Source organism: Odocoileus virginianus, chromosome 3 (genome assembly GCF_023699985.2).
Source record: "Odocoileus virginianus isolate 20LAN1187 ecotype Illinois chromosome 3, Ovbor_1.2, whole genome shotgun sequence".
In the NCBI taxonomy this organism is placed as follows: Eukaryota; Metazoa; Chordata; class Mammalia; order Artiodactyla; family Cervidae; genus Odocoileus; species Odocoileus virginianus.
Window position 1 is genome coordinate 43,824,492 of NC_069676.1, and position 22,365 is coordinate 43,846,856.

The 22,365-nt window shown below is 50.4% G+C and overlaps 1 protein-coding gene and 1 non-coding gene across 2 annotated transcripts; one reads left to right on the plus strand and one right to left on the minus strand.

The window, feature by feature from the left end:
* Positions 1-554: 554 nt before the first annotated feature.
* Positions 555-626, plus strand: TRNAA-AGC (transfer RNA alanine (anticodon AGC)). Its single transcript has one exon. It is a non-coding gene; the product is annotated as a tRNA-Ala (tRNA).
* Positions 627-7,213: 6,587 nt separating this feature from the next.
* CXCL14 (C-X-C motif chemokine ligand 14) lies at positions 7,214-14,632 on the minus strand. The gene is made up of 4 exons (XM_020910300.2): positions 14,352-14,632; positions 14,065-14,170; positions 10,308-10,421; positions 7,214-7,355 (listed from the first exon to the last, which is right to left on the minus strand). Exons 1-4 carry the CDS (start codon positions 14,413-14,415, stop codon positions 7,340-7,342), a joined length of 300 nt encoding a protein of 99 aa, XP_020765959.1. The 5' UTR covers positions 14,416-14,632; the 3' UTR covers positions 7,214-7,339.
* Between the last annotated feature and the right edge of the window lie 7,733 nt (positions 14,633-22,365).

The following is a 22,365-nucleotide window of genomic DNA, read 5'->3' on the forward strand; positions in this document are numbered from 1 at the left end:
TGACTTTTGTTCTCCTGAAACCAGAGTCTGATACTCTCATTGTCTGGGGAATACCATGTGGGCAGACACACAGAGCGGGGGACAAGGATTTTTATTTGGGTCTTTATTCAACAGATGGGGCTCCCCCCAGTAAACAATCTATGGGCATCCACTCCAAGCTTTGTCTGGCAAAAGAGGGAGGCCAGGGTGGAACAGGGAAGCCAGAAGATGGCCCGGGAAGATTCTCTAAAGTGCTCTGTGGGGTTTAAGGGTCACCATTACTTCCCAAAGGCCCATACTCGCTCAGATTGTCCAAGGGGAGAAATCATTTCTTAGACACTGCACAATCCCACACCCTATGTACTTTCCTGCTAGGCCCTGAAAGTGGGCTGATCATATAATTTATCAACCACACTAGAACTCTTTTAGGAGCATGGAAGGGAACCCTCTTCATAATTATACTGGAATGACTGTCCTAGACCTGGATTATCTCAGGAAACCAGGACGTAGGGTCATCCTACCTAGGAGTGTCCAAACCAAGATTTAACCGTGCTTAAGACCACTTGCCTAGACCTGGGGCCGTAGCTCAGTGGTAGAGCACATGCTTAGCATGCATGAGGCCCTGGGTTCAATCCCCAGTACCTCCATCTTCGGGCTTCCCTGGTGGCTAATATGGTAAAGAATCCGCTGGCAATGCGGAAGACCTGGGTTTGATTCCTGGGTCAGGAAGAGCCCCTGGAAGAGGGCATGGCAACCCACTCCAGTATTCTTGCCTGGAGAATCCCCACGGACAGAGGAGCCTGGTGGGCTGCAGTCCATGGGGTCGCAAAGAGTTGAACATAACTGAGCATCTAATCATAAGACTACTTGGCCACTCGGTGACTTTGGCCAAGTTACTCAGTTTCTTTTTGCCTGAAACTCTTCATCTGTAGAATGGACTAACTGACAAAGAGTCTGTTGAGAAAGCACTCAAATATTGGTGGTGGTGGTGGTGGTTATTATTTTTATTAAACTTTATTGCCCTGCAGAGTATGGGAATCAGCCAGGTTGATATCTTAGCAGCTGTAAAGGAATTGAGGGATGTTCTTTCTGTCATAATTTTCTTGGTTTATGATACTTTTTGACTTTACTAATGCAAATACTTAACTCCTGTCTGTCTTTTCAGGCCATTATTTCCAGGAGACAAAAGCTTTTGTATGTAGAAATGATTCCTGTGTGAGGGCTGCTTTCAAAGACACAGTGGGTTGAAAGAAAGAGCCTGTTGCTTCACCTTCCCTTTTGCTCCTGGGGGAATATCCTTGGATATTAGATGAGTGTCTCATCTGCATCTAATTAGACATCCTACTACTGTTCCCAGAATATCAGCTCTCTTCATTGTGAAACAGGCTGATTATTTTAAATCCAGCTCTGAATTAATTTTTTAAGTCAACATCTTGATGGTTTCAACTGGTTTCTAACCAAAACATTGAGTTGAATTTGATACCATGGTCATTTTACTTTTTCCACTTATTTGGTACATGCGTGTTCTGTGGTGTTTTGACTGTTTGCAACCCCATAGACTCTTTGTGACTCCTCTGTCCATGGAATTTCCCAGGCAAGAATATGGGAGTGGATTGCCATTTCCTCCTTGAGGGGATATTCCTAACCCAGGGATCGAACCGGAGTCGCCTGCGTCTCCAGCATTGGCAGGTGGATTCTGTACCGCTGTACTGCCTGGTGGTGTTGGGACAAATCTGTGGCTGCTTCTACTTAGACTGAATTTGTGTCTACCAGTGGTGGGGCAGAGCAGCGATTCCATGGCTGTGGGGCTCACTTTGTTTGTTGGATGAGTGGGAGACGCCCTAGGGGAGCATGTGACTGTAGTATGCTGTTTCTGAAAGACAGAATGAGGCACACCCAAAGCACATGGGGCCCAAGTTCGGTGGACAATTAATCTCTACTTAGTAAACAGTAGGTGAGGTCTGGCTGAGGGCACAGTATAGTCTCATCGGCTGAGGTCGGCAGAAGCTCTAAGATAGCATGTCTTCTTGGGGCAGAAGCCTATTCTGGAGCCTGACACAAGGGTTTAAATTCTCTGTCTGCTGTCTACTAGCTTTGTGAATATGGGCAATCTGTATTCACCTTGCTAAGCCTCAGTTTCCTCATCTGTAAAGTGGAGCTAAAGGACAGACCCCCACACCCCTGCTGTGGTGGTTACCAGGAGTCCATGGGATAAGGCTGCAAGGGTCTCAACACAGGGTCTGGCTCAGAGTAAGTAAGGACTATTCCAGTTCCTATTGTCACTGTTCTCACACAGCCCTTGGGGAACTTGGAGAGCCCTTGGCTGAGGCTCACTGGCTCTATGCTGCCTTCTGGTGGCATGAATTGTCATGGCCTGGTGTGGAGGGAGCTGGGAGATGTTACCTTAACACATTATTATCAATATTTGTTTTTATTTATTTATTGGGCTGCACCAGGTCTTAGTTGCAGCAGGTGGGATCTAGTTCCCTGACCAGGGATGGAACCCAGCCCCCCTCCATCATGTGTTGTCTTAACCACTGGGACCAGCAGGGAAGTCCCTTAAGAGTAAAAAAAATGCTTTAGGTTTTATTGCTTCCTTAATGACCTCCAAGATTATCTATTCAACTTTTCAAAAACAGGAGCACAGGGGAGGGCTCTAAAAGCAGTATGGTGTCTTCTTCACGTGGGAGACTGAGCAGAAAATCTGTGGTGGGCTTCCTTGCCAGTGAGGTTGGGGAGGGCCCAGCCGTGGTTCCCTGGCAGGCCAGATAGGAGGTGAAGAAGAGGGAGAGGAAGGGAGACAGATGAGCTGGGAGCGGAGGTCGGAGCTGTGCCTGGCTTCCCTGGACGCTCACCTGGGGCGTGGCTGGCGTTCCTGAGGCCCCTGTGAATTCCCTCACATCTCCTCTTCTGGCCCCAGAGCTCTGTCTCTGCTGGCCTGTCTCATCGCACACGGACCCAGGAGTCATGGGCAGGACCCAGGGACAGGATGGAGTCAGGACTTCCTGCCATTGCCTGAGAACAACTTACTATTTGCCAGGAGCCTGCTCCAGATTGATAGGCCTTGGTCAGAGGGGGCCCCCTCTCTGAGACTGGCTCTAGGTGTCCCTAGAGCCTGCTGTGCAGCCCTCTGGCTTAATGTTAGACTGACAGGAAATTTCAGCAGCTTCTTTGTCTCTATTGTGTACCTGTTGTTTCTAGAGGGGTCATCCCCAGCATCCAGCAGTTGGTGACACATAGCAAATACCTCATGATGGAGCAGTGGCTGGCTCATGAATGATGCACTCTGCCCTTGAGGGTGAGGGTCTCGCCAAGCCTTGGCTCCCCTTAGCACAGGGCTTTGCATGCAGTGGTGGCTCCGTGAGTGAGTGCAGAAAGCATGTTCTTAGGGGACTCTCTAAAACTAAGATTAATTCCTGGTGTTTGAGTACGTCCAAAGAGCTATCATAGGTTCTGGGAGATTTTTACAAAGAAGTGTAAGATATAGTCCCTGGTGTCTAAGACTGTCTTGTTAGCTGTTCCAGTTCAAATAAAGGCATTAAATTGTAGGAAAAGTCATGTAATAACTCAGGACCCAAATGGGCCATCCAGATGGCTGCTAAAGTTGATACCTAAGTGGTAAGACAGGTGCCATGGGCTTGCGGTGTGAGAGCTACACAGAGCCCTGTGCTGGGGCTTCATGCTCTGCTGTTGCCATCTTGAAATTCTTAAAATTTGAACAGAGGGCCTTGCATCTTATTTTGTACCAGGCTTGCAGTTGTGTAGCTGGTCCCGACCCCAGTTATGTAGGTGGTTCTGGCTGCAGGTCCAAGGTGATCAGGAAAAGTTCTGTGAGGGAGGTGTGGCTGGGTGGAGATGAGCAGCAGAACTGGGCTGGAGCTCCCTAAGGATGCAGTCGTCCTGGTGTCAGGTCTGGGGCAGCACTGTGTACCTGCTCAGGGCCTGTCTGTGGGAAGAGGGGGGGTCCAGGACCTGGTGTTTGGATCCCGAAGTATGCCCGTGTGTGAGGAAGCAGTGTGGCTCTGGAGGTGGGGCCTGTGTGGGACCTGGTCTGCCTGTGGGCAGAGGAGCGTGTTCATGCCTCCCCAGGGAGGCCCAGGAGAGCCCCTTAGAAGGCAGCCTGTCTTTGCTTTGCTGCACTAGAGTTACCCTCCTTTCTGGAATGCAGTGAGTGGATGCTCATAAAGCTACTGGGAAGCTCAGAGAAGAAAAACAATGAGAAGAAGTTCTATAAGTGGGGAAAAGGGTGATTTCCTTGGAGCCAAGCACAGTTCCTGGCACTGCGGGGCCCTCTTGATGTTTGGCAAAGTTTGGGACTGAGAGCCCATTTGTAGTGGCCCAGCTGGTACCTGTCTGTTGGAGGACAGGGTCCAGGTCATCCACGAAGCACCCCCAACCTCCCTTCTCCAGGGACACACAGTCCTTGCAGGGGATGAGATGTTTGCCCATAAGACCTCCGCTCCTTCTGCTGACACCCTGGAGCTTGAAGTCCAGCTCTTCTCACTCTTACTATCTGTGTTTCTCATGCAAATTGTGTCCCTTGTCTGGACACCTTCAACACAGCACTGCTGGGAGGGTGGAGAATGAGCAGCAGGGCAAATGCCTGGGGCTACTGCTTGATCTCCTGTCGGGGGACTTTGTCACTGTTATTAAGAAGCCAGTTGGTGACTTGCGAGGTTGGAGAAGGGACAGGACTCATGGACCAGGAGGGCTGGAGGAAGAGATGCTGGGATAAAGTAGAACCCTGAACTCAGGTGGGGAGGTGTGTGTCTAGAGTGAGTGGAGGGCAAAATTTGCAACTCAGGGATTGGCACCAAGAATCTTACACCCCCGGTCGTCTGCCGTCAGGTGGAGAGGCCTTTGCATTGGCAGGGCTGGGCTTGAGAAGGGTGGGATTTGGGGGAGGCCAGGGAGGATCCTGCAGTCGAGTTTCTTATGGGGGCCCTGTCCTGGTGAGGCCCCACCCCAGCATGGTGTGCTGATCTGGGGTCAAGCAGGTCTCAGAGCTTCTAGGGGAGAGGGACCCGGCCTCTGCTCTCCCCTGCCCTCACACTGTGGCTCCTCTGTTCTGCCTGTTGGTGCTGCGGCTTCCCTGTCTAGTCTCCCTTCTTTCCCCATAAGGAAGGGAGAGCAGGACCACACCAGGCATTCACAGTCACCCTGCCCAGAGTGGCCTTGGCCCACCCTGTCCTGCTTCTCTCAGCAAAGAGACTGCCAGCCATTGGAGTGGTGTGAGGGCTGACCCTGGACAGCTTCTGTAACTTCTCTGGGCCTTAGTTTTGTCAGGCTCGCACTTGGTGGGACTTGGTAGTGCCAGGAGACGACAGAAAGGAGGCAGTAGCACCCTGCTGAGGAGGTGCTCGGGCAGGGTCCTTGCTGTGCGTCCTTGTTAAGTGCTGGCAGAGCCGGGAAGCCATCCTCAGAGGTGGAGAGACATGGGTGCCTGGCTCCTGGTGAGGCGGACAGAAACTGCAGAGCCAGGCATGTTCCCTTGGGCAGTCCTGTGGAGAGTGGGGGTCCAGGTGGGCACAGGGGGCCTGTTTCAGGGCCTGGCTGACCGGGATATATGAGGTGCGGGGCCGTGGACAGTTTGTGCAGAACACAAAGTGGCCTGGTCTTGTGGATGTTAAAGGAGCTCACGTTTACCAAGTGAGTGTTCACCACGCCCTGGCATCCTGAGCGCTTCCCGTGGATTGCCGCCTTCAGTTTCCAGAAGCACCATGAGGTGTGTGCACACATCATCTCCATCCTGCCGGAGCAGAAAGGGACCCCCAACATCGCGCTGGCTGTGGCTCCCACACAGCCTGGTCCTGGAGCCCTGGGGCCTCCAGGTGGGCATTTCTTGCCTTTTCCTGAGTCCCACTAGAATCCTGGGGCCCTGGGCCACAGGGCCCCTAACTGGTCCCCTTTCTGTTCCCTCCCCTACGTGGGAACATTAAATTGACCCTGCAGTTCTGTTCTGATGAACCTGGCCCAGGTGTGGGAGTCAGGCAGGGAAGAATCAACAGCCTTGAGACCTGGCTTTCTGTCTTCAGGACATTCCATAGTGGTGACAGTGCTGACTGGTATCTGGGAAACACCAGTTTCCTTCCCAATAACTTTGTCCCTGTTTATTCAGGATGTAGTAAACATTTGATTGTCATCCTGCCTTAATTAAATAGAAAAAAAAGTCAGTACTCTAGAAGTTTGGTACATTTCAAATATATTTTATTACTTTTCTTTTTGTCTTAGAAAGAATATCAAACCTGCATGCAATGCTAATGGTTCCTGACATTTATATAGCATATGACACCATAGAGCAATGCGGCGTATACTGAAGGGGCTCATTTAGGGCTCGCCTTCCTAAGAGTATATTTACAAAGGGAAGGGCATGTGGTCATCTTAAAGAGGACTGCACCAGAAGAAGACTGCACTGTTTAACACTGAAGAGTTACATGGGGAATCACAGAGAGATTGCTTTAGTATTGCATGTTCCATCGTCGAGAGGGAAAGAAACAGGCTTTGAAGGCTCTGACTCGTCAACAGCATGTGTGTCTGTAGTTGTATATTGTGTGTGTATTTGTATAGATTTAGGTTTTCTTCTAAGATTTTCACTGATTTTCCCCTAAGATATTCAGGGGCTTTCAAAACATTAAAGATTGAAGTGGTGAATTTTTCACAAATGCTCATGTTGGAGAGAAGACCCAACCCCTTCCTTAAGGACCATCTATCTGCTTCACCATCTGAGGATCTTGGAAATGTTTTCAAGGATGTGTAAAAATCAGTCACGGGGATGAAGCATATTTCTCTGACAGCCAAACTCGAGTTTGTCAAAGAGCAGATGCAGAGAAATCCACTCTGGCTTGCCCTGTGACTGGGGCCGCTGCCGAATCCCCCCAAGGCTGTAACCAGCCGTGAGCCCAGGAGAGCTCGTGGCCGCTGTGCCGAGGCGCCAGGACTTCTGAGCGGAAGCTTTCTGCACTAGGAAGGGAGCGATGCTGTTATAAAATGTCTCAACCAAGTTCCCTGTTCCTCCCAGGTGCTTATAAAGCTCAGATGTACAGTGATGTCTGGACAAATACAAAAAAAAAAAAGCATTTTTTTTTTTTTTTAAATACAAAGGAAAGGCATGAGTTTCCCCACTTTTCAGTAAAAGGCGGCTTGTGATGAAATCTGGAGCGCGAAAGAAGGATCTCACATCTGGAAGCCTTTTGCACACAGCTATAAAATGTAAAAACTGACCCTCGGTAAAAAGTGCTTTGTAACAATATTTAATTTGTGTCTTATGCCTGTGAGAAAGAAAGGGTTTGTTTTTTGAATCTGCAAAGTCCTTTGCTTGTTCCCAACTGGTGTGAAGTTTTCCCATCAGGGATTTTTCACCCTATTCTTCGTAGACCCTGGGAAGAGAAAACACCCATGTCAGTGGCTCAGGACATGAGGCAGGTAACACATAGGCTGGTGTATGAGCTGCTCTGCACCTGGCCTGGGGAGTGCCTCTCCCAGGACCACAGGAGCTGGGGAGAAGCAGGGACATCACAGAGGAGGCCCTCACATGGCCATGAAAGCTCCTCCAAACCCGACTTTGACCTTTCTAAACAGCCTCCACCTCTGCAGTTTCTTTTTATCCTCAAAGCTCTAGGAAGCAAACCACCCTGGTGTATGAGGAGACCAGGTGCAGGAGACTTAAAGTCAGCCCGACGCACACTGCATGTCAGTGGTGGGAATGACATCTGTCTCCAGTGTGGATGCAGAGGGGAGGGGATGGAGGCACCCCCTCCCTCCATTTAGGCTTGTATCTTTGTGTTTTGTCCAATAATACGTGTCCTCCAGCAAAAAGAAAAAGAAAATCCCAGTTCTAGAAGGCAGTGCCTCAGACCCAAGGATGGTTGGTGGGGCTGCAGCTGTCACCGAGACCCGGGGCACCAGGTCACTTCCTCTAGCAGTTATCAGGCCTGCAGGCACTCCCAAGCTGCCTTTCCCCGTCACCTCCCCAGCCGGCTCTGTTTAGGTCCTTAAATTCCTTCCCTCCTGCCTCATGGCTGCCTGCCGTGGGGCCACATGTCACATTCAGAGAGTCCATTGCTCCCTCTGCCTTGTTTCTGATTTCTGAGTAATTATGCACTGAAATCAAATGCCTGATTCTTCTGCTTCTGGTGGCAGTGAAGGCTCTGGGCTCTGAGCTTCTGGGAGCTCTCTAGTCTTGCCCATAGCCTGGCTTGGCTGCTTCCTTCCCCTGCCTCTCTTCGAGGTTCAGCATTCTCTGTCTCTCTCTGCAAAGATGACTTCAAGATAGTTCCTTTATTGGGACTTCCCTGGCAGTCCAGTGGTTAAGATTCTGTACTGCCAATGCAAGGGATGCAGGTATGATTCCTGATGGGGGAACTAAGATTTCACATGCAGTGCAGTGTGGCCAAGAAAAAAAGAGATAGTTCCTTTGTCTCCAAGGAGACATTTTCAACCTTTATAGATAGAGGAAGGGGAGGCTAGGAGGACTAGGAAATGCCCACATCCCTTTCCAGGACACCTCGACATTCTAGGAACGAGGGCACGTGGTGCTAAGTCGCTTCAGTCATGTCTGACTCTTTGTGACCCCATGGATTGTCGCCCACCAGACTCCTTTGTCCATGCGATTCTCCAGGCAAGACTACTGGAGTGGGTTTCCATGCCCTCTTCCAGGGGATCTTCCCGACCCAGGGATTGTACCCACGTCTCTTGTGTCTCTTGCATTGGTGGGCAGGTTCTTTACCATTAGTGCCCCCTGGGAAGCTAGGAAGGAGGGATGAACTCATTTTGTAAGGAAGTGATGGGAGGCCTGGGAGCAGAGGTGCCCTTATGCTCTCATCCATGGAATCTGCAGGAACAAAAAGAGCAGGGCTGCATGGGCCAGACCTGCCCCCTTTCCCTCAAAGCTGTGGCCCTAGGTGGAGGGGTAGGGGACAAAGTGCACAAAAGCCTGAATCTCCCAGCAACGTGATGAAGACTTGCCAGCGCTTCTGTGAACTGGCCCTGCGGTAGCCTCGTTCCACTTTCGATGACGCAGGGCCCGGAGGGTGACTGGACAGGACATGTACTGTGTGCGTCATGTGAGCTGCCTGCCCTGACCAGAAAGAGGGCTTCATTCTCATCAGATTTTATAGAAAATAACCTCTCTCTCTCATCACTTTCTATTTCAAGCAACTGCAGATGAGGCAGTTTTGGAGCAGCACAAAAGGCCCAGGTACTGGGGATGGGCCCAAGCGTCAGATATGGGAGAGGTCATGGGCAGAGCTTAGGCTGGAAGGGCCTGCTGGTAGGTGGAATTGTGGTGGGAGGGTGGGGCTGGCACCGCTGTAGAGGGGAAGGTGACACCAGGAGACCTAGCTTCCTGACTTGTGTTCCCAGGCGAGTCACTCCCCACCCCCACTGAGCCCCGCTGTGGGATGAGGTGCAGGCACCAGCTCCAGAGGAACTCACCTCTGTGTGTGTGTGTGTGCGTGTTTGTGTGTGTGCATGCACATGTGTACCTGTGTGTGCACGCTTCCCTAATCATGCTCTGTGAACACAGTGTAAACAGGCTCTGAGTGTGTGAGAGGCAGGTCTGCTCCAGGACAGGAGCTTTAGGAAGCACAGGGGAGCCGGGAAGTTGTCTGCCCTTTGAGGCCAGACATGGGACCCTAGGAGATCAGAGCCTGGAAGATCTGACTCTGAAAGCTCTTTTCTGAAAATGGGGAAACAGCCTGGAGAGGGCAGACATCTGTTTCAGGGCTCTGGTCATCTGGCCGTTGCTGCCCCCTAGGGTAAGAGTGGCTCTGATTTTAAAGGGTCAAGCCCAAGGTCCCTCCCTGCACCTGCAGCAGAAGGAGTTTATCAGGTTTCTGGGCAGCAGGGGGGCATGTGGGGCACCTTGAGGGAAGACGGTGTGGTTGGCAAGGAGTTTACCTCATCATCTTGTGGTTGTAGTCAGTTTTAGAGTTAATGAACTGTAAGCAATTGTGTTTCACCAAACCACACAAATCACTGAGAGATCCATGCCAGGTGCCCATCCAGCTGTCTGATAGGGGTCAGAAAACTTAAGTTACTTAAATAAGGAGAGGAATTAAGGCTATCACATATCACAATAGAATGAGACAAACTTTAGTTCACTAAAGGATCAATTTTCGATGCTTACAGCTGTCCAAGAGAGCAGTAAGTGTAGCACTAAGTGGTGAGTTCCTTGTCCCTGGGAGTGTGTCAGCAGCGTCTGGGTATCTGCCTACTGTGACAACTGTGGTGGGTGTTCATGCTTTAAAAGGGCTAGATGACCTAGAGGGAGTTGAGGATCTGGATTTGGTAGGATGGTGGGAAGGAAGGTGAGGGGCGGTGGGCCATACCTGCGCTTCTCATTCCAGGCGTTGTACCATTTGATGAACCGCTTGGTGCTCTGCAGCTTGGGGTGCAGGCAGTGCTCCTGACCCCGGTACCTGGACATGCTCTTGGTAGTGATGCTGAAATGGAGGAAGGTGGGGTAGAGGATAGAGAAGCCTGAATGACAGCCCCTCCGTGTGGCTCCCAGTCAGGGCACTGAGAGACTGTGGCCTCCTCCCTCCTTTCAAAGAACCCATATGCAAACTCCCTGGTTCTTTCATAAAAGTTTCTGGTTGTCCCCTTAATCTCTGACTCCACATTTAGGTCTAACCTTGCACAGAGTGATGGGCTCTCACTTTTTCTCCTGGAGCCCCCAGAGTCTGGGAGAGTCCCTCCCCACCCACCACAGCACTCATGCCTCCCTTAGGGAACAAATGTCAGGGGACGCTTTCAGCTCCTCCAAACCTGGGATGGAGAGGTGAAAGAGCTAACGCCAGCATGGTACACGTGCCAAGACCTCATTCCTTGGATTTGAGGCACTCCATGGCTGGGCTTGAGTGTGCGGTGGTCTCTGTCTGATCTTCTAAACCCTAGTTCCCTGTATCCTCTGCAGATTGTTCTGGGGCTGGGCATTTGTTGACCTTGAAGCTGAGTCTTGTTGGCTTTGAAGCCCATTCTGATTCCTGAGTGTGAAGTCCCAGTTATCTCACCCTTGGGCAGGAAAATAAGACCACCCTTCAGGCCTCTATCCACCAGTGTCCCAACACCAGTGGAGATTTAGCCACGTGGTAGAGAAGCAGGTGGCTTTGTACAGAGTGTAGAGCCTGGGTTTGCATCCCAGATCTGTCTGTGGGAGCCTCTTTGAACCAGTTTGCTCATCCATAAGATGGGTATAATGATAGGACCTACCTCTTAGGGTTATTGAGATGATTAAAGATATAATCTATGTAAATTGCCTAGCACAATGAACAGTAACTGTTATTAGCAATTGTCATGGAAGACAGGATGCCCAAGGAAAAGCCTTAAGGTGTGAGGTACAGCCTGGGAGCGGGGGAGGGCAGGAAAGGCTGCTGCCCAGAACTGCCGTGTCCTTCTCAGCCAGGACTGGGCCAGGGTGGCAGGAGTTCGGGTAGGGGAGGAAGGATGGTGTTCAAGAATGAGGGACCAGCTAGTGAACATGGAAGAGGGGAAGGTAAGAGGTGAGGATGTCACTCCCCGGGAGGTTGCACGCAGGAGGGAGGTATGGTGGTGAACTGGGTGCTGGGGCGCAGGCTGAGGGGCCAAAGAGAGGTGGTTGGAGGTTCGGGTGGGAGGACTGGGAAGGGAGGGAGTGAGGTCCGCTAGCACTCCGTGGGTTCCTTACTGAAGTGTCAGGGTGCCTGGGCCAGGTTCTAGAAAAGATCAGGGTTGCCATGAACTCTGGGTCTGCCAGTTGACTGGGAGAGGTAATCAAATCATGATACCTCAGTGGGGACAGAGTATTTCTGGGCAGCCTGTTCTCTTCCCTTCCCTGTGCTCTGAAGTTTCCAGGGCCCTCACCATGGCCTCAGCCTCCCAGGGCAGGGACAGGCCTTATGCTAATGCCAGGTGACTGGGTTCTGCCATCGCCAGCCCTCTCTATGAAACCTGGGACTGCCTGGGTCCCTAGTGCCAGATCTCAAGCATGGGGCACTGCTGTGGAGTGGAGTCCAGTTCCCTCCCCCATAGTACCTGGTCACTCCACAGGAATTTAGCCTGTGTGTTTCTCTCTGCCTACAATGCTGCTTTTGCAGTTGGAATAAAAGGCTGTGGCCAAGTCAGATAAAACCCCTCTCCTCAGTTAGGTCAGTGTGCAGGCTGAGGATCCCAAATCCTGAAGATCGGGGCAGCAGCGGAGGACCCCACAGAGCTCAAATGCTCAGTCATAACACAGGGACTTGGAAACTTAATTGTGGGGTGAAGATATGAGGATTTCTGCCCCCAGCAATTATGCAGAAATTCTGGGTCCTGTGCCCCTGTCCTTAGCCATTCTGGGATACTGAGGGTTTCAGCAAGAGCTCAGGGGGTACGTGAAACAGATTGCCCTTTCTAGAATCTTGACTCTCCTGGATCCTTCTAAGTGCAAGGACTCCCACTCTTGCAAAGCAGGCTCCACCCTGAGCCTCATCAGAGATGTCTAGATGACACAGGGTGAGCTGGAAAACTTCCTTTAGTTCAGCTTTGGGGCTAAAAACCTGTTCTGGCCAAAAACGCTGGTCCCTCGTGCAGTCTGAAGAGCCCTAGGAGCTTAAGAGGGAAGACCTCCAGCTCTTCAGGGACCAGGCTTGGGTCCTGGGTGTGAGGTGGAGGTTTAGAAGAGGGTCGCTGTGTGCACGGGTCTCCTGAGACCCCTGCAGCTCTTCAAGGGGCTACATAAAGTCTTCTCACACACTGGCCTGGCTGGCAGTTTCCTTTCTGTTCTGAAAAGGGTAGCCATAAAAAAGAGCAAGCCTGGTGATGGCAGGTTCTGTCCTTTGGAGGTATCACTACACCTTATATCCTATTCCATTTCTCCTGTGAGGACTCAGTAGCTCAGCTTGGTGTGTGGGGCATCCTTTAGCACTGTGAGGAATGCAAAGTTAATTTGCCATGTCCCTGTCATTTTCAGCCTGAGAAAGCTGAAAACCCCAAGGGGCTTGTAGCTCTTCCCTCAACTGTGTGACCTCCGGCCCCCCACCCTTTTCTGGCAGTTTTTCTGGACCTTGGTCTGCAAGGTAAGGGGCGGGGACAGGAGTCACTTTAGGTACCCAGGAAAGAAGGCAGAGGTATTCAGCTCAGGCCCAGTGTTTTCTGAACTCCCCTAACTTCAGCCCCACTGTGCAGCCCCCAGGTGGCAGTGGGAGGGGGTAGCCGGGTGGGAGCTGCTGTGCAGACACTGCTTGGAGGCCTTTGGGCCAGCAGGGCCAGTGAATGGAAGGCACTTGCCCAGACTGAGAATAAAGTGTGTCCTGTTTCTGGGGGAGGGGAAGAGGGGCCAATGGTCCGTGGCAGATATTTGGTAGCAGGTTTGCCAAGGGTTCACTTCCTGGCCAAGAGCGTATTGATGGGGAAACAGTGGTGTTGGCCTCAAGTGGTTAATTGGGAAGGCAGAGGAGCAAGGAAACTCAGTGTTCTCTTGCTCTGCCCCACTTTTTAAAATATTCTCTGCATCCCCACCAAGCAGCGCTCCAGCCTCATGGCATGTTAACCCCAGTAGAGCCCTTTCCACAGGAACCTGCAGAAGTCCAGCTGGTGTCGGAAGACTGAGGAATCGCTGGAAGCCAAAAACCAGATGGCCATAGTCCCCCATCCAGAAAAAAGCCCTGAAAGGAGGTTCCTAGGACTTCAGACAATGTTTGTTTTAATCTTCTCCCCAGTAACAGGAAGGCAGCACGCCTCACAGTTTGGGCTCAAGTTTAATAGTTCTGGATGTATTTTGAGTGACTTCAATCTGGTTGTTCTAAGTTGGCACAGGGAAACCATTTAACCCAGGATTGCCCTAGAAAGGTAGGCTGTGCCACACCTAGGCTATCCGTCGGAAACCTAGCAAGGGTGAACTCAGGGAAGAGGCTGTTTCCGGAGCACAGTACTGTGACCCTTTTTTTCAAACTCTACCAGACTGCCATGCCAGCGTCCTAAGGACTCGCTGGGCAATTGCAAAGGCTCGCCAAGGCCTTGACAAAGGCTGAGAGAAAGGTTTGTTAGGCTGACCCAGCCCCAAGTTGTGCCCCAGCACCGGGTTTAAGAGCAGCGCGCACAGGCTCACGGCGAAGAGCGAGAACTCACATAACCATCTTCTCCTCGCAGTGCGGGTACTTTGGCTTCATTTCCAGCTTCTTCACGTCGCTGTAGCGGATCTTGGGTCCCTTTCGAGAGCACTTGCATTTGGACCCTGAAAGAGAGAGAGAGCGCGCGGAGGATCGCTCACTTGCACGCGGGGTCTCCGTCGCAACTCACTGACCACCCTAGGTGCCCGCCCAGAGCCTCCGGGTATCCCGGGACGCTTAGCAGTTGGCGCTGGGGGTTCCCGAGGACGGGCCGGGCCGGCGCCCAGGGACCTCCCAGGCACTCACCGTCCACGCGCGCGGCGCACAGCGCCAGGAGCAGCAGGAGCAGCGCGGCGGTCAGGAGTCTCATGCTGGCCGAGAGGCGCGGCGCGAGCAGGTTTTCGGGGAGGGCGCCCGCGCGTCTATACGCCGTGCTCGGCTCTTTCTGCCTGGAGCGCGCCTCCCGGCTCCGCTCACTCCCGCTGCGCCCGTCGGTGGGAGCTTCGGGGCTATGGTAGCGCTCTGCGCTCTGCGCTCGGCTCTGGGCTCTCTCCACAGCCTCCCTCCACCCGCCCAGGCCTCTTTTAAATCCGCTCCTGCCCTCGCTGCGAGCGAGCTCATTAATATGCAGAACCACTCGGTGACTCACTGAGATTTCTCAACGCGGCGGGGGGAGGAGACCTCCCCGCCCGCCGCCCGCCCCGGACCGCGATCGCAGCAGCGCACACTCGGAGCCACGCGCGCACTCGCTCCTCCAAAGCTCACGTCCGCTACCTTCTTGCTGTCACACACTCTCTCCTTCACACACTTGCACACCCAGGGTCTGGCAGGCACACAGAGCCAGTGCCCGGTGCCACTTGACGGTGGAGAGAGGCTGCTTAAAGGCACGGGCTTCTCTGATTCGCATGGTTCCCTCTGGCCTGCTGTTGTGAGCCGCGCGGGGAGACCCAGGCCCGAGGCCCAGATTTTCCGAGGAGACCTGAAAGGGATTTGGGGCAGGTGCCAGGTGTGAGTGCCAGCAGGCCCGACTCTAGGGCATGAGCTGTCTCTATTGGGCCAGCAGCCCTCGTGGCCAGAGCACAGGCCAGGTTTGGAGAGTGGTTGCGGTAAGGATGTACAGCAGTGCAGCCGTGTCCTGTGATCCTGGAGCTGGCTCAAAGAACGTGTGTGAGATGCTTGGTTACTCTGAAAGGAAGGCTTCTAAAAGTATGTGGTTCCACAGGCCATCACAGGTTCCACTGTCACATCATTCTCAAAACTTAGGTGGTGGCTGGGCTGGGAGACATGACAGTGATAGCCATCTGGACGAAGTCCATGCTGTGGACATTGTGCCAGGATGTATGGTGTGGTGTGGACCTAGGCATGATGACAGAAATTCCAGCTCTATGACTTACCTGTGGTGACATAACCACTCTAAGCCACTCTCATCGTCAATAGGGTGGGAGGAGTCACAGTGCAGCTGTGAGAATTCTGTAAGATCAGAGCTGGAAAGTGTTTGAGTACCTGACCAGTAGTTAGTGCCCAGGAAATGTTACCTATTGGCATCATTATTTTATGTATATCCATGATATATTATGTATACTTATATATAGTATATATGTGTGTGTATATACATGTGTGTATGCGTGTGTATGTGCTGTGCTGTAAGTCACTTCAGTCGTGTTGATGTATGTCTATGTGTGTGTGTATATATGTATATACACACACATAAAATTCCATTTTTTTTACAAGTTTCTTTCCAAGTTGGTATTTTAATTTCTTTACTTGATGGGTATCATTGGAACAGGCTCAGAGAGAAGGACCTCCCAGGTGGCGCTAGTGGTAAAGAACCCACCTGCCAATTCAGAAGATATAAGTTACGAAGTTTCAGTCCCTGAGTCCAAAAGATTCCCTGGAGGAGGGCACGACAACCCACTCCAGTATTCTTGCCTGGAGAATCCCATGGACAGAGGAGCCTGGTGGGCTATGGTCCGTGGGGTCACAAAGAGTTGGACATGACTGAAGTAATTGAGTACCCACACAGAGAGAAGAAATGACCTTCCCAAGATCACATAGCCAGGAAGCAGGTGAGGCCAGGAGGGGCCCTGGTAGTGAGGCTGCAGACCTGGGGCTCCTGTCCCTGGGCCATTTGGCTTCGTTCAGGCCTGTGTGCTCTTCACTTGGTAAAGCATTTCCTTGAAAGACCCGGCAACAGAAAACAGAGTGTCTCAGACTCCGAGGGTCCTTGGACTTGGCTTCCACACCGGAGCTGGAGCCAGGGCAGAAGCAGCCAGGCTCTGGCAGCTCCCGTAGCTCTGGGCTGTCCGTTCAGCGGCTCCCGGGGGCACAAGTGCCAGAGAGGATCCTGGGGGGATGGGAGGAGCAGGCTGCTGAGGGGTAGGATGGGGAGAGTCTCTGCCTCTCTTCCTCCCGAGAGAGCCTTGGCTGGCTGGTGGGGAAGCTGAGCCATGAAGAGCCAGCAGAGCCTGTGAATGGGTTTCAGGCCATGTCCTGAATCCTGTGCAAGCAGTGGTCTCTATACTTGAAGCAAGGCCAACAGATGGGCACTTGGGTTTATGCAGAGGAGAAGTGCAAGGAGTGATTTTTGTCATTTATGTTCATTTTTCTTAATGTTAAAAATACAAAATTAGCATGTTTGTTATGGAAAAATCAGAAAACACAAGCCTAAGAAAACATTAAAAATACACACGTAATTCCATCCACTCAGCAATCAACACCAAGATGCTACAGTGTTATCTTTGCAAACCCTTCTGTTTTGCTTAGCATGAATGTGCATCAGTGGGATCAGCTTGCATGTCCTATATAATAACTGTCTTGTTTTACCTATCATTACATCATCAGCATTGTCCCATGTGACTGGTCTTGCTTCTACAATATCTCTTTTAATGGTATTGTTTGAGGCCATATAGTATAATGGCTAAGAGCTTGGTGTCTGGAGTCAGACTGCCTGGGTGTGAGTCCTGGCTACTAGCTGTGTGACTTTGATTTGTAACCTAACCCTTTTAGGTACTGATTCTCTCATCTGTGAGATGGGAATGACAAGGGTACCTATAGCTTGATGAGAATTAAATGAGATGGTGCATGTAAAGCTTTTAAGGTGATCTTTTGCACAGAGTAAATGCTCAATAAGTGCTATGATTATTAGTGTTTTGGATGCAGTATGTCTCATTGTATGGGTGCACCATAACTATTTTAATTACTTGCTCCCTGTTGGACATTTGGGTTATTTTGAATGATATACTTTTACAAGCAGAGCTGTATGACAAATATTCTTGTAGCTCAATTTTGCCATAGCCCTTTAAAACTTGAATCATATCTCAGAAATATAATCACTAGGCCTTGGTGCATGCCCATTTTAAGGCTTTTAATGCAAATTGCCCTCCAAAAGTATAGTACTTTTTTATTCTTCAAAGGGAATTTCTTTAATATATGACTTTTGCAGAGCATCTGGAATATATATATATATGTATATATATTTAACAAAATTATTTTTATCATATTTATTTCAGGAGTATGCTGATTAATTAAGTGGGATCTAACAGCACTAGGGACCATGGGCACTGTCCTGTAATAGAAGGAAGTGGTTGACCCTAAAAATAGGGACCACATTTTTCCAACTTTCTGGACCAGATCAGAGGTCAGACATTCCAGTGTTTTGTCCCCAGGTTTAAGCCTTAGTCTGTGTATGCAATTTTTGGTTTGCAAAATACAGCCATTGTATCTTTGCAAATAGGCCTCATCCCTGTTTGTGTGAGCAATTCTGGGACTGTGGGTCCAGGGGAGGACAGGGGCCCCTGATGCTGGTGGGTCTATGGGTGAGGCTGCTCAACTGGGAGAGGGAAGAGGGGTTTGACCCTAACTTCAGGGCACAGAGTTTTTATCAAGCTCAAGTGGGAAGTCTTTGAGTAGGTGGAGGTTCAAATGGGTGAGGTACTTCTTTGCATGTACAATGGCATCACATGATTTGAGGAGATCCTAGGCATACAGTGAAGGACTACACACATGCCCTGCCCTCTGGAGCTCAGTTTAGTGGGTATGCATGTGTGCACATGTGTGTGTGTGTGTGTGTGTGTGTCTGTCTGTGACAGCACCACAGATATTTGCAGTTATGCTGGGTTCTACAGAAGAGGCAGATGAAAAGTGTCAGGGCATAGCGGAGGGAGGAAGCAGAAGCGGGGAGCCACCTCTTGAGGAAGTTGAAAATGGGCTGAGGCCCTGGGGATCTGCCCCAGGGTCTTGTTGTGTTCATATCCATTGAGCACACACTGCACGCCAGGCTCCCTGCAGGGCGCTGGGGCTTTAAGATGAGCAGAGGCAAGGACTTCCATGGTGGTCCTGTGGCGAAGACTCTGTGCTCCCAATGTAGGGGACCCGAGTTCAAACCCTGGTCAGGGAGCTACATCCCACACGTCACAACTAAGAGCTTGCATGCTGCAACTAGAGATCCTGCATGCTACAACCAAGACCCGGTGCCACCAAATGACATAAATACGTGAGGACGAGTGAGGCAGATGTGCACCTGACCCCAAGGAGCAAAGAGTCTAGCGGAGAAGAAAGACATTAATCAAATGACCAGAGGCACACATGAGATTACCTCAGAGCTAGATGCGATAAAGGGAAGCTGGTATTATGATCTGACTGGGGATATGCCCGTTGGGTTGGCATTGGAAGAATGGGAAGGAGGTCACCAGGTGGCAGTGGGAGGGAGGCCTCTTCTGCCCCTTTCCAGTCCCTGCTCCTCGCACAGTGATCGTCAGGAGGACCCCTTGCTTAAAGCCCTTCTGCTCCTGAGCTCACCCAGAGCCCCACTCAAAGCCCCAGCAGGTCTCTATGGGGTATTGTGACCAGCATCTACCACACTGCCTTGTCTTACCCCTCACACGTGTCCACCCTGTCCCCATCTCAGCAGCTTTGCACCTGCTGGCCCCTCTGCCCAAACTGCTCTTCCCCAGCCAGATGGGGGCAGTTGGCCCTTTTTTCCTTACTGAAGCCTCAGCTCGAATAGTCAGTCTTCAGACCCCATTGCACTGGCATCCCCAGCCGTCTCCCTCCCAGCAGTCACTCTCTGTGCTGTTGACCTATGTTACTTTTTACATTGTATGGACATCAAGTTCACATTACACTTTTTTTTCTTTTTAAGATTTATTTATTTATGCCGGTGCTGGGTTTTCGTTTTGGGCTTTCTCTAGTTGTGGAGAGTGGGGGCTACTCTTCGTTGTGGTGTGTGGGGTTTTTCTTGTTTTGGAGCATGGGTTCTGGGCGCGGGCTGGGCTCCAGTAACTGTGGCACATGGGCTTAGTTGCTCTGAGGCATGTGGGAATCTTCCTGGACCAGGGGTCAAACCTGTTTCCCTGTATTAGCAGGCGGATTCTTAACTGTTAGACCACCAGGGAAGCACTCACATTGCACTGTTTTCATGTTTGTTCTGGAGTATATCGTGGTCATCCTCTGATTTCCTGGTTCTGTGAAGGTAGATACTGGATCTGTCTTACTCATCCTTTGTGCCTGCAGCAGTGTGTGGCATATAGTAGTGGCTCATTCTGTATCTTTTGATTAAATTTAAAAAGCATGTTTTAGGCAAAAGCCCAGAGATGTGAGAGAGCACTGCTGAATTCAGGCTGTGTAGACTATAAGGTCATGGGTGTGTGTGTGCACACACACATGTGTGAGTGTGTATGTAGGGGGTGGTTAAGGGTGGCCATTGGTAAGGCCATATTTCCAGGAAAACCAGTTCTTCCCCAGGGCACTGGCTTTAGAAAAAAAGACCTTTGGGAGGAGAAGGAGGTGAGTGAGCAGTAATGTGGTTTTCTAGGAAACCCCACAGGTATCTGGGCACCGCCTCCTGAAAGGGTTAAAAGCTAGGCAGTTCTCGATAGGGAGGCCAGAGGTCCCCAAGCCTCAGGAGGAGACAAAGGGACTTTTTTTTTCAGCATTCCTTTATTAAGCTTTAACTATGTAGGAGGCTCCTTTAATTCTGTGTTGCTATAACAACAATCTACAGTGGGCTCTGCCTGAAAGTAACTTTTTTCCAACCTTGAGCTGCTAACTGCCCAACAAAATAGTACATCTTATTCACGGAAATGCTTTTCTTAAGCTATGTTAATGAACTTAATGAGTCAGCATCACTGACTCCATGAACATGAGTTTGAGCAAACTCCAAGAGTTGGTGATGGACAGGGAAGCTTGGTGTGCTGCAGTCTATGGGGTCGCAAAGAGTTAGACCCCGATGAGCAACTGAACCATGTTAATGAAACTATGTATCTTGTTTAGAAGTCTGTTTTCCTCTAGACTTATACAATATATCTTGCCCAGAGACATCTAGTTCAGAGAAGCCACCCCTTGTGCAGATATGTATGTTGTGTGAGAGAGCTGCTCCTGGTGCAGCTCTCTCAGCCTTGAGGTGTTTCTTTTATCTATGACCAACAGTTTACTAATGAGTATAAGATGCCTTGCAAAAACTGGCAAGGGGGAGCACTCTCTTGCCCCCTTCCAGTGCCTCTTGCTGGGGGCTTTCTCTATCTCTGTTTTAATAAAATCTACACAAAACTTTGAGTGACTGAGACTGTCCTTGGTCCCAGAGTTAAATCTTCTTCAGAGGTTATGAATCTGGCAGCACTGTTCACAGTAAGCTATCATCTTGGGGGCTCATCTGGGATCCCAAGACAAAGTGTAAGCTTTCATCTATCACTCCTATGTCTGCTGAGAAGGTGAATCTTGACTGGTCAAAGCTGGTTTCCTGCATGGGAACTGGGAGACATATGGATTCCTTTCTACCCCCGCCCCTGGGCCTTCCCAGCACTGACCTTCTCGGAGGGAGAGTGACTTTGTACTTCCCTGATGATACAGAGCCATTCTAGATTCCAGAACTGGAAGGGGCTGATGACCCATCTAGCCCTCATTCTGCAGATGAGGATGTTGAGACCCAGAAATGGGGTGGGCATCACACAAGCACTCCAGAGCATGAACGTCAGCCTGGCCCTGCCCCTAGCTGCTTAGACCACAGTGAAATCCTGGGCTCCAAAGACCTGTCTGGCCCTGACAACCACTCATTACAATGGGAAGCACCCCAAGATACCTACTTTCATTGGGTGGTGTAGCTGCTAGTCGTGTGTGAGCCTGGTGGGTGCCCCATCCTCTCCTGAGCCCCTCCCTCTTCTGAGGTCTGCATGCCTTTCTCTGAGTGTCCAACCCATGAAACCCAGGGCAGCCAGCTGCCTCATCTTTGCTGGTTCTTCTTTAGCAGTCTTGTGTACTGACCTCCTTCCCAGGGCCTTGCTCTGAGGTGGAGGAGGTGTAGGACTGAGGTTCCCCAAGTTCTTTACATTTGGAATGCTTAGGGAGCCTAAGCATCATAAGTCCAGAGGAAGTGGTGCAGGACGTAGCCAGGCAGTGTTGAATTAGGCTCCAGTCAGCCCCATGGCAGCTGAGGGTTGACTGAGGGTGCTGTGGGTTCTCCCAACATGCGAGAAAATGCTGGCAGCAAATATGACAGACTCACAGTTAGCATTTATTCATTCAACACTACCTCATTGCAGACAGGCGTCTTTACTATGTTAAGAATGAAGGCAAATGCATTTTCAAAGAATGCCCTAATGTACAAATGAGCAAAGGCCATCAAAGGACAATTGGGAAAAAGGAAGAAAAGCAGTGATTAACCAACCCATGAAAGAATGTTCATCCTCATTAACAATCGAGGTAAAGCACATCAATGCTTCAGTATTGTGGCATACGATAGTTAAATATTTATTTTAAATAGTAACGTCCAAAGCTGCAAACTGAGGAAAGGCCACATAACCATTACTGGCAGGGTGAGATTTGGGGAAATCATGTTTATTGAATGTATCCAGAGTGTTTCACATACAACTATTTCATCCTGTTAATCCACTTCAGAAAATCTGTTTTAAAAGTTGATAAAGGAGAAATGCCATGTGCAAAGATATTCTTTGTTAAAAACAGTTAACCTGAGAGCCCAATGCAAGGGAATTGTTACCTAAACAATGAGAGTTCTAAATGAAATATTATATGGATGTGAACTCATGATTACGGAATCTGAGGAATTCCATGGAGTAAATGCTTATGTAGTACGTAGAGACCACATAAGGTCATGTAAACACTGTGATTGCAAGTATGTAAAACAGCAGCCACTGTATAAAACATGGCAAAGACAGAGATACAAACATCATTCTCTTTGAGTGGTGGGACTTCGGGCATCTTTTAAAGCTTCTCTCCTTGCTTTCCAACTTATTCAAATGTTCTTAGTTTAAAAGGAACTCAGGAACATTCAGTGAAAGAGTGAGGCTTGGGGCAAACCTCCATGATA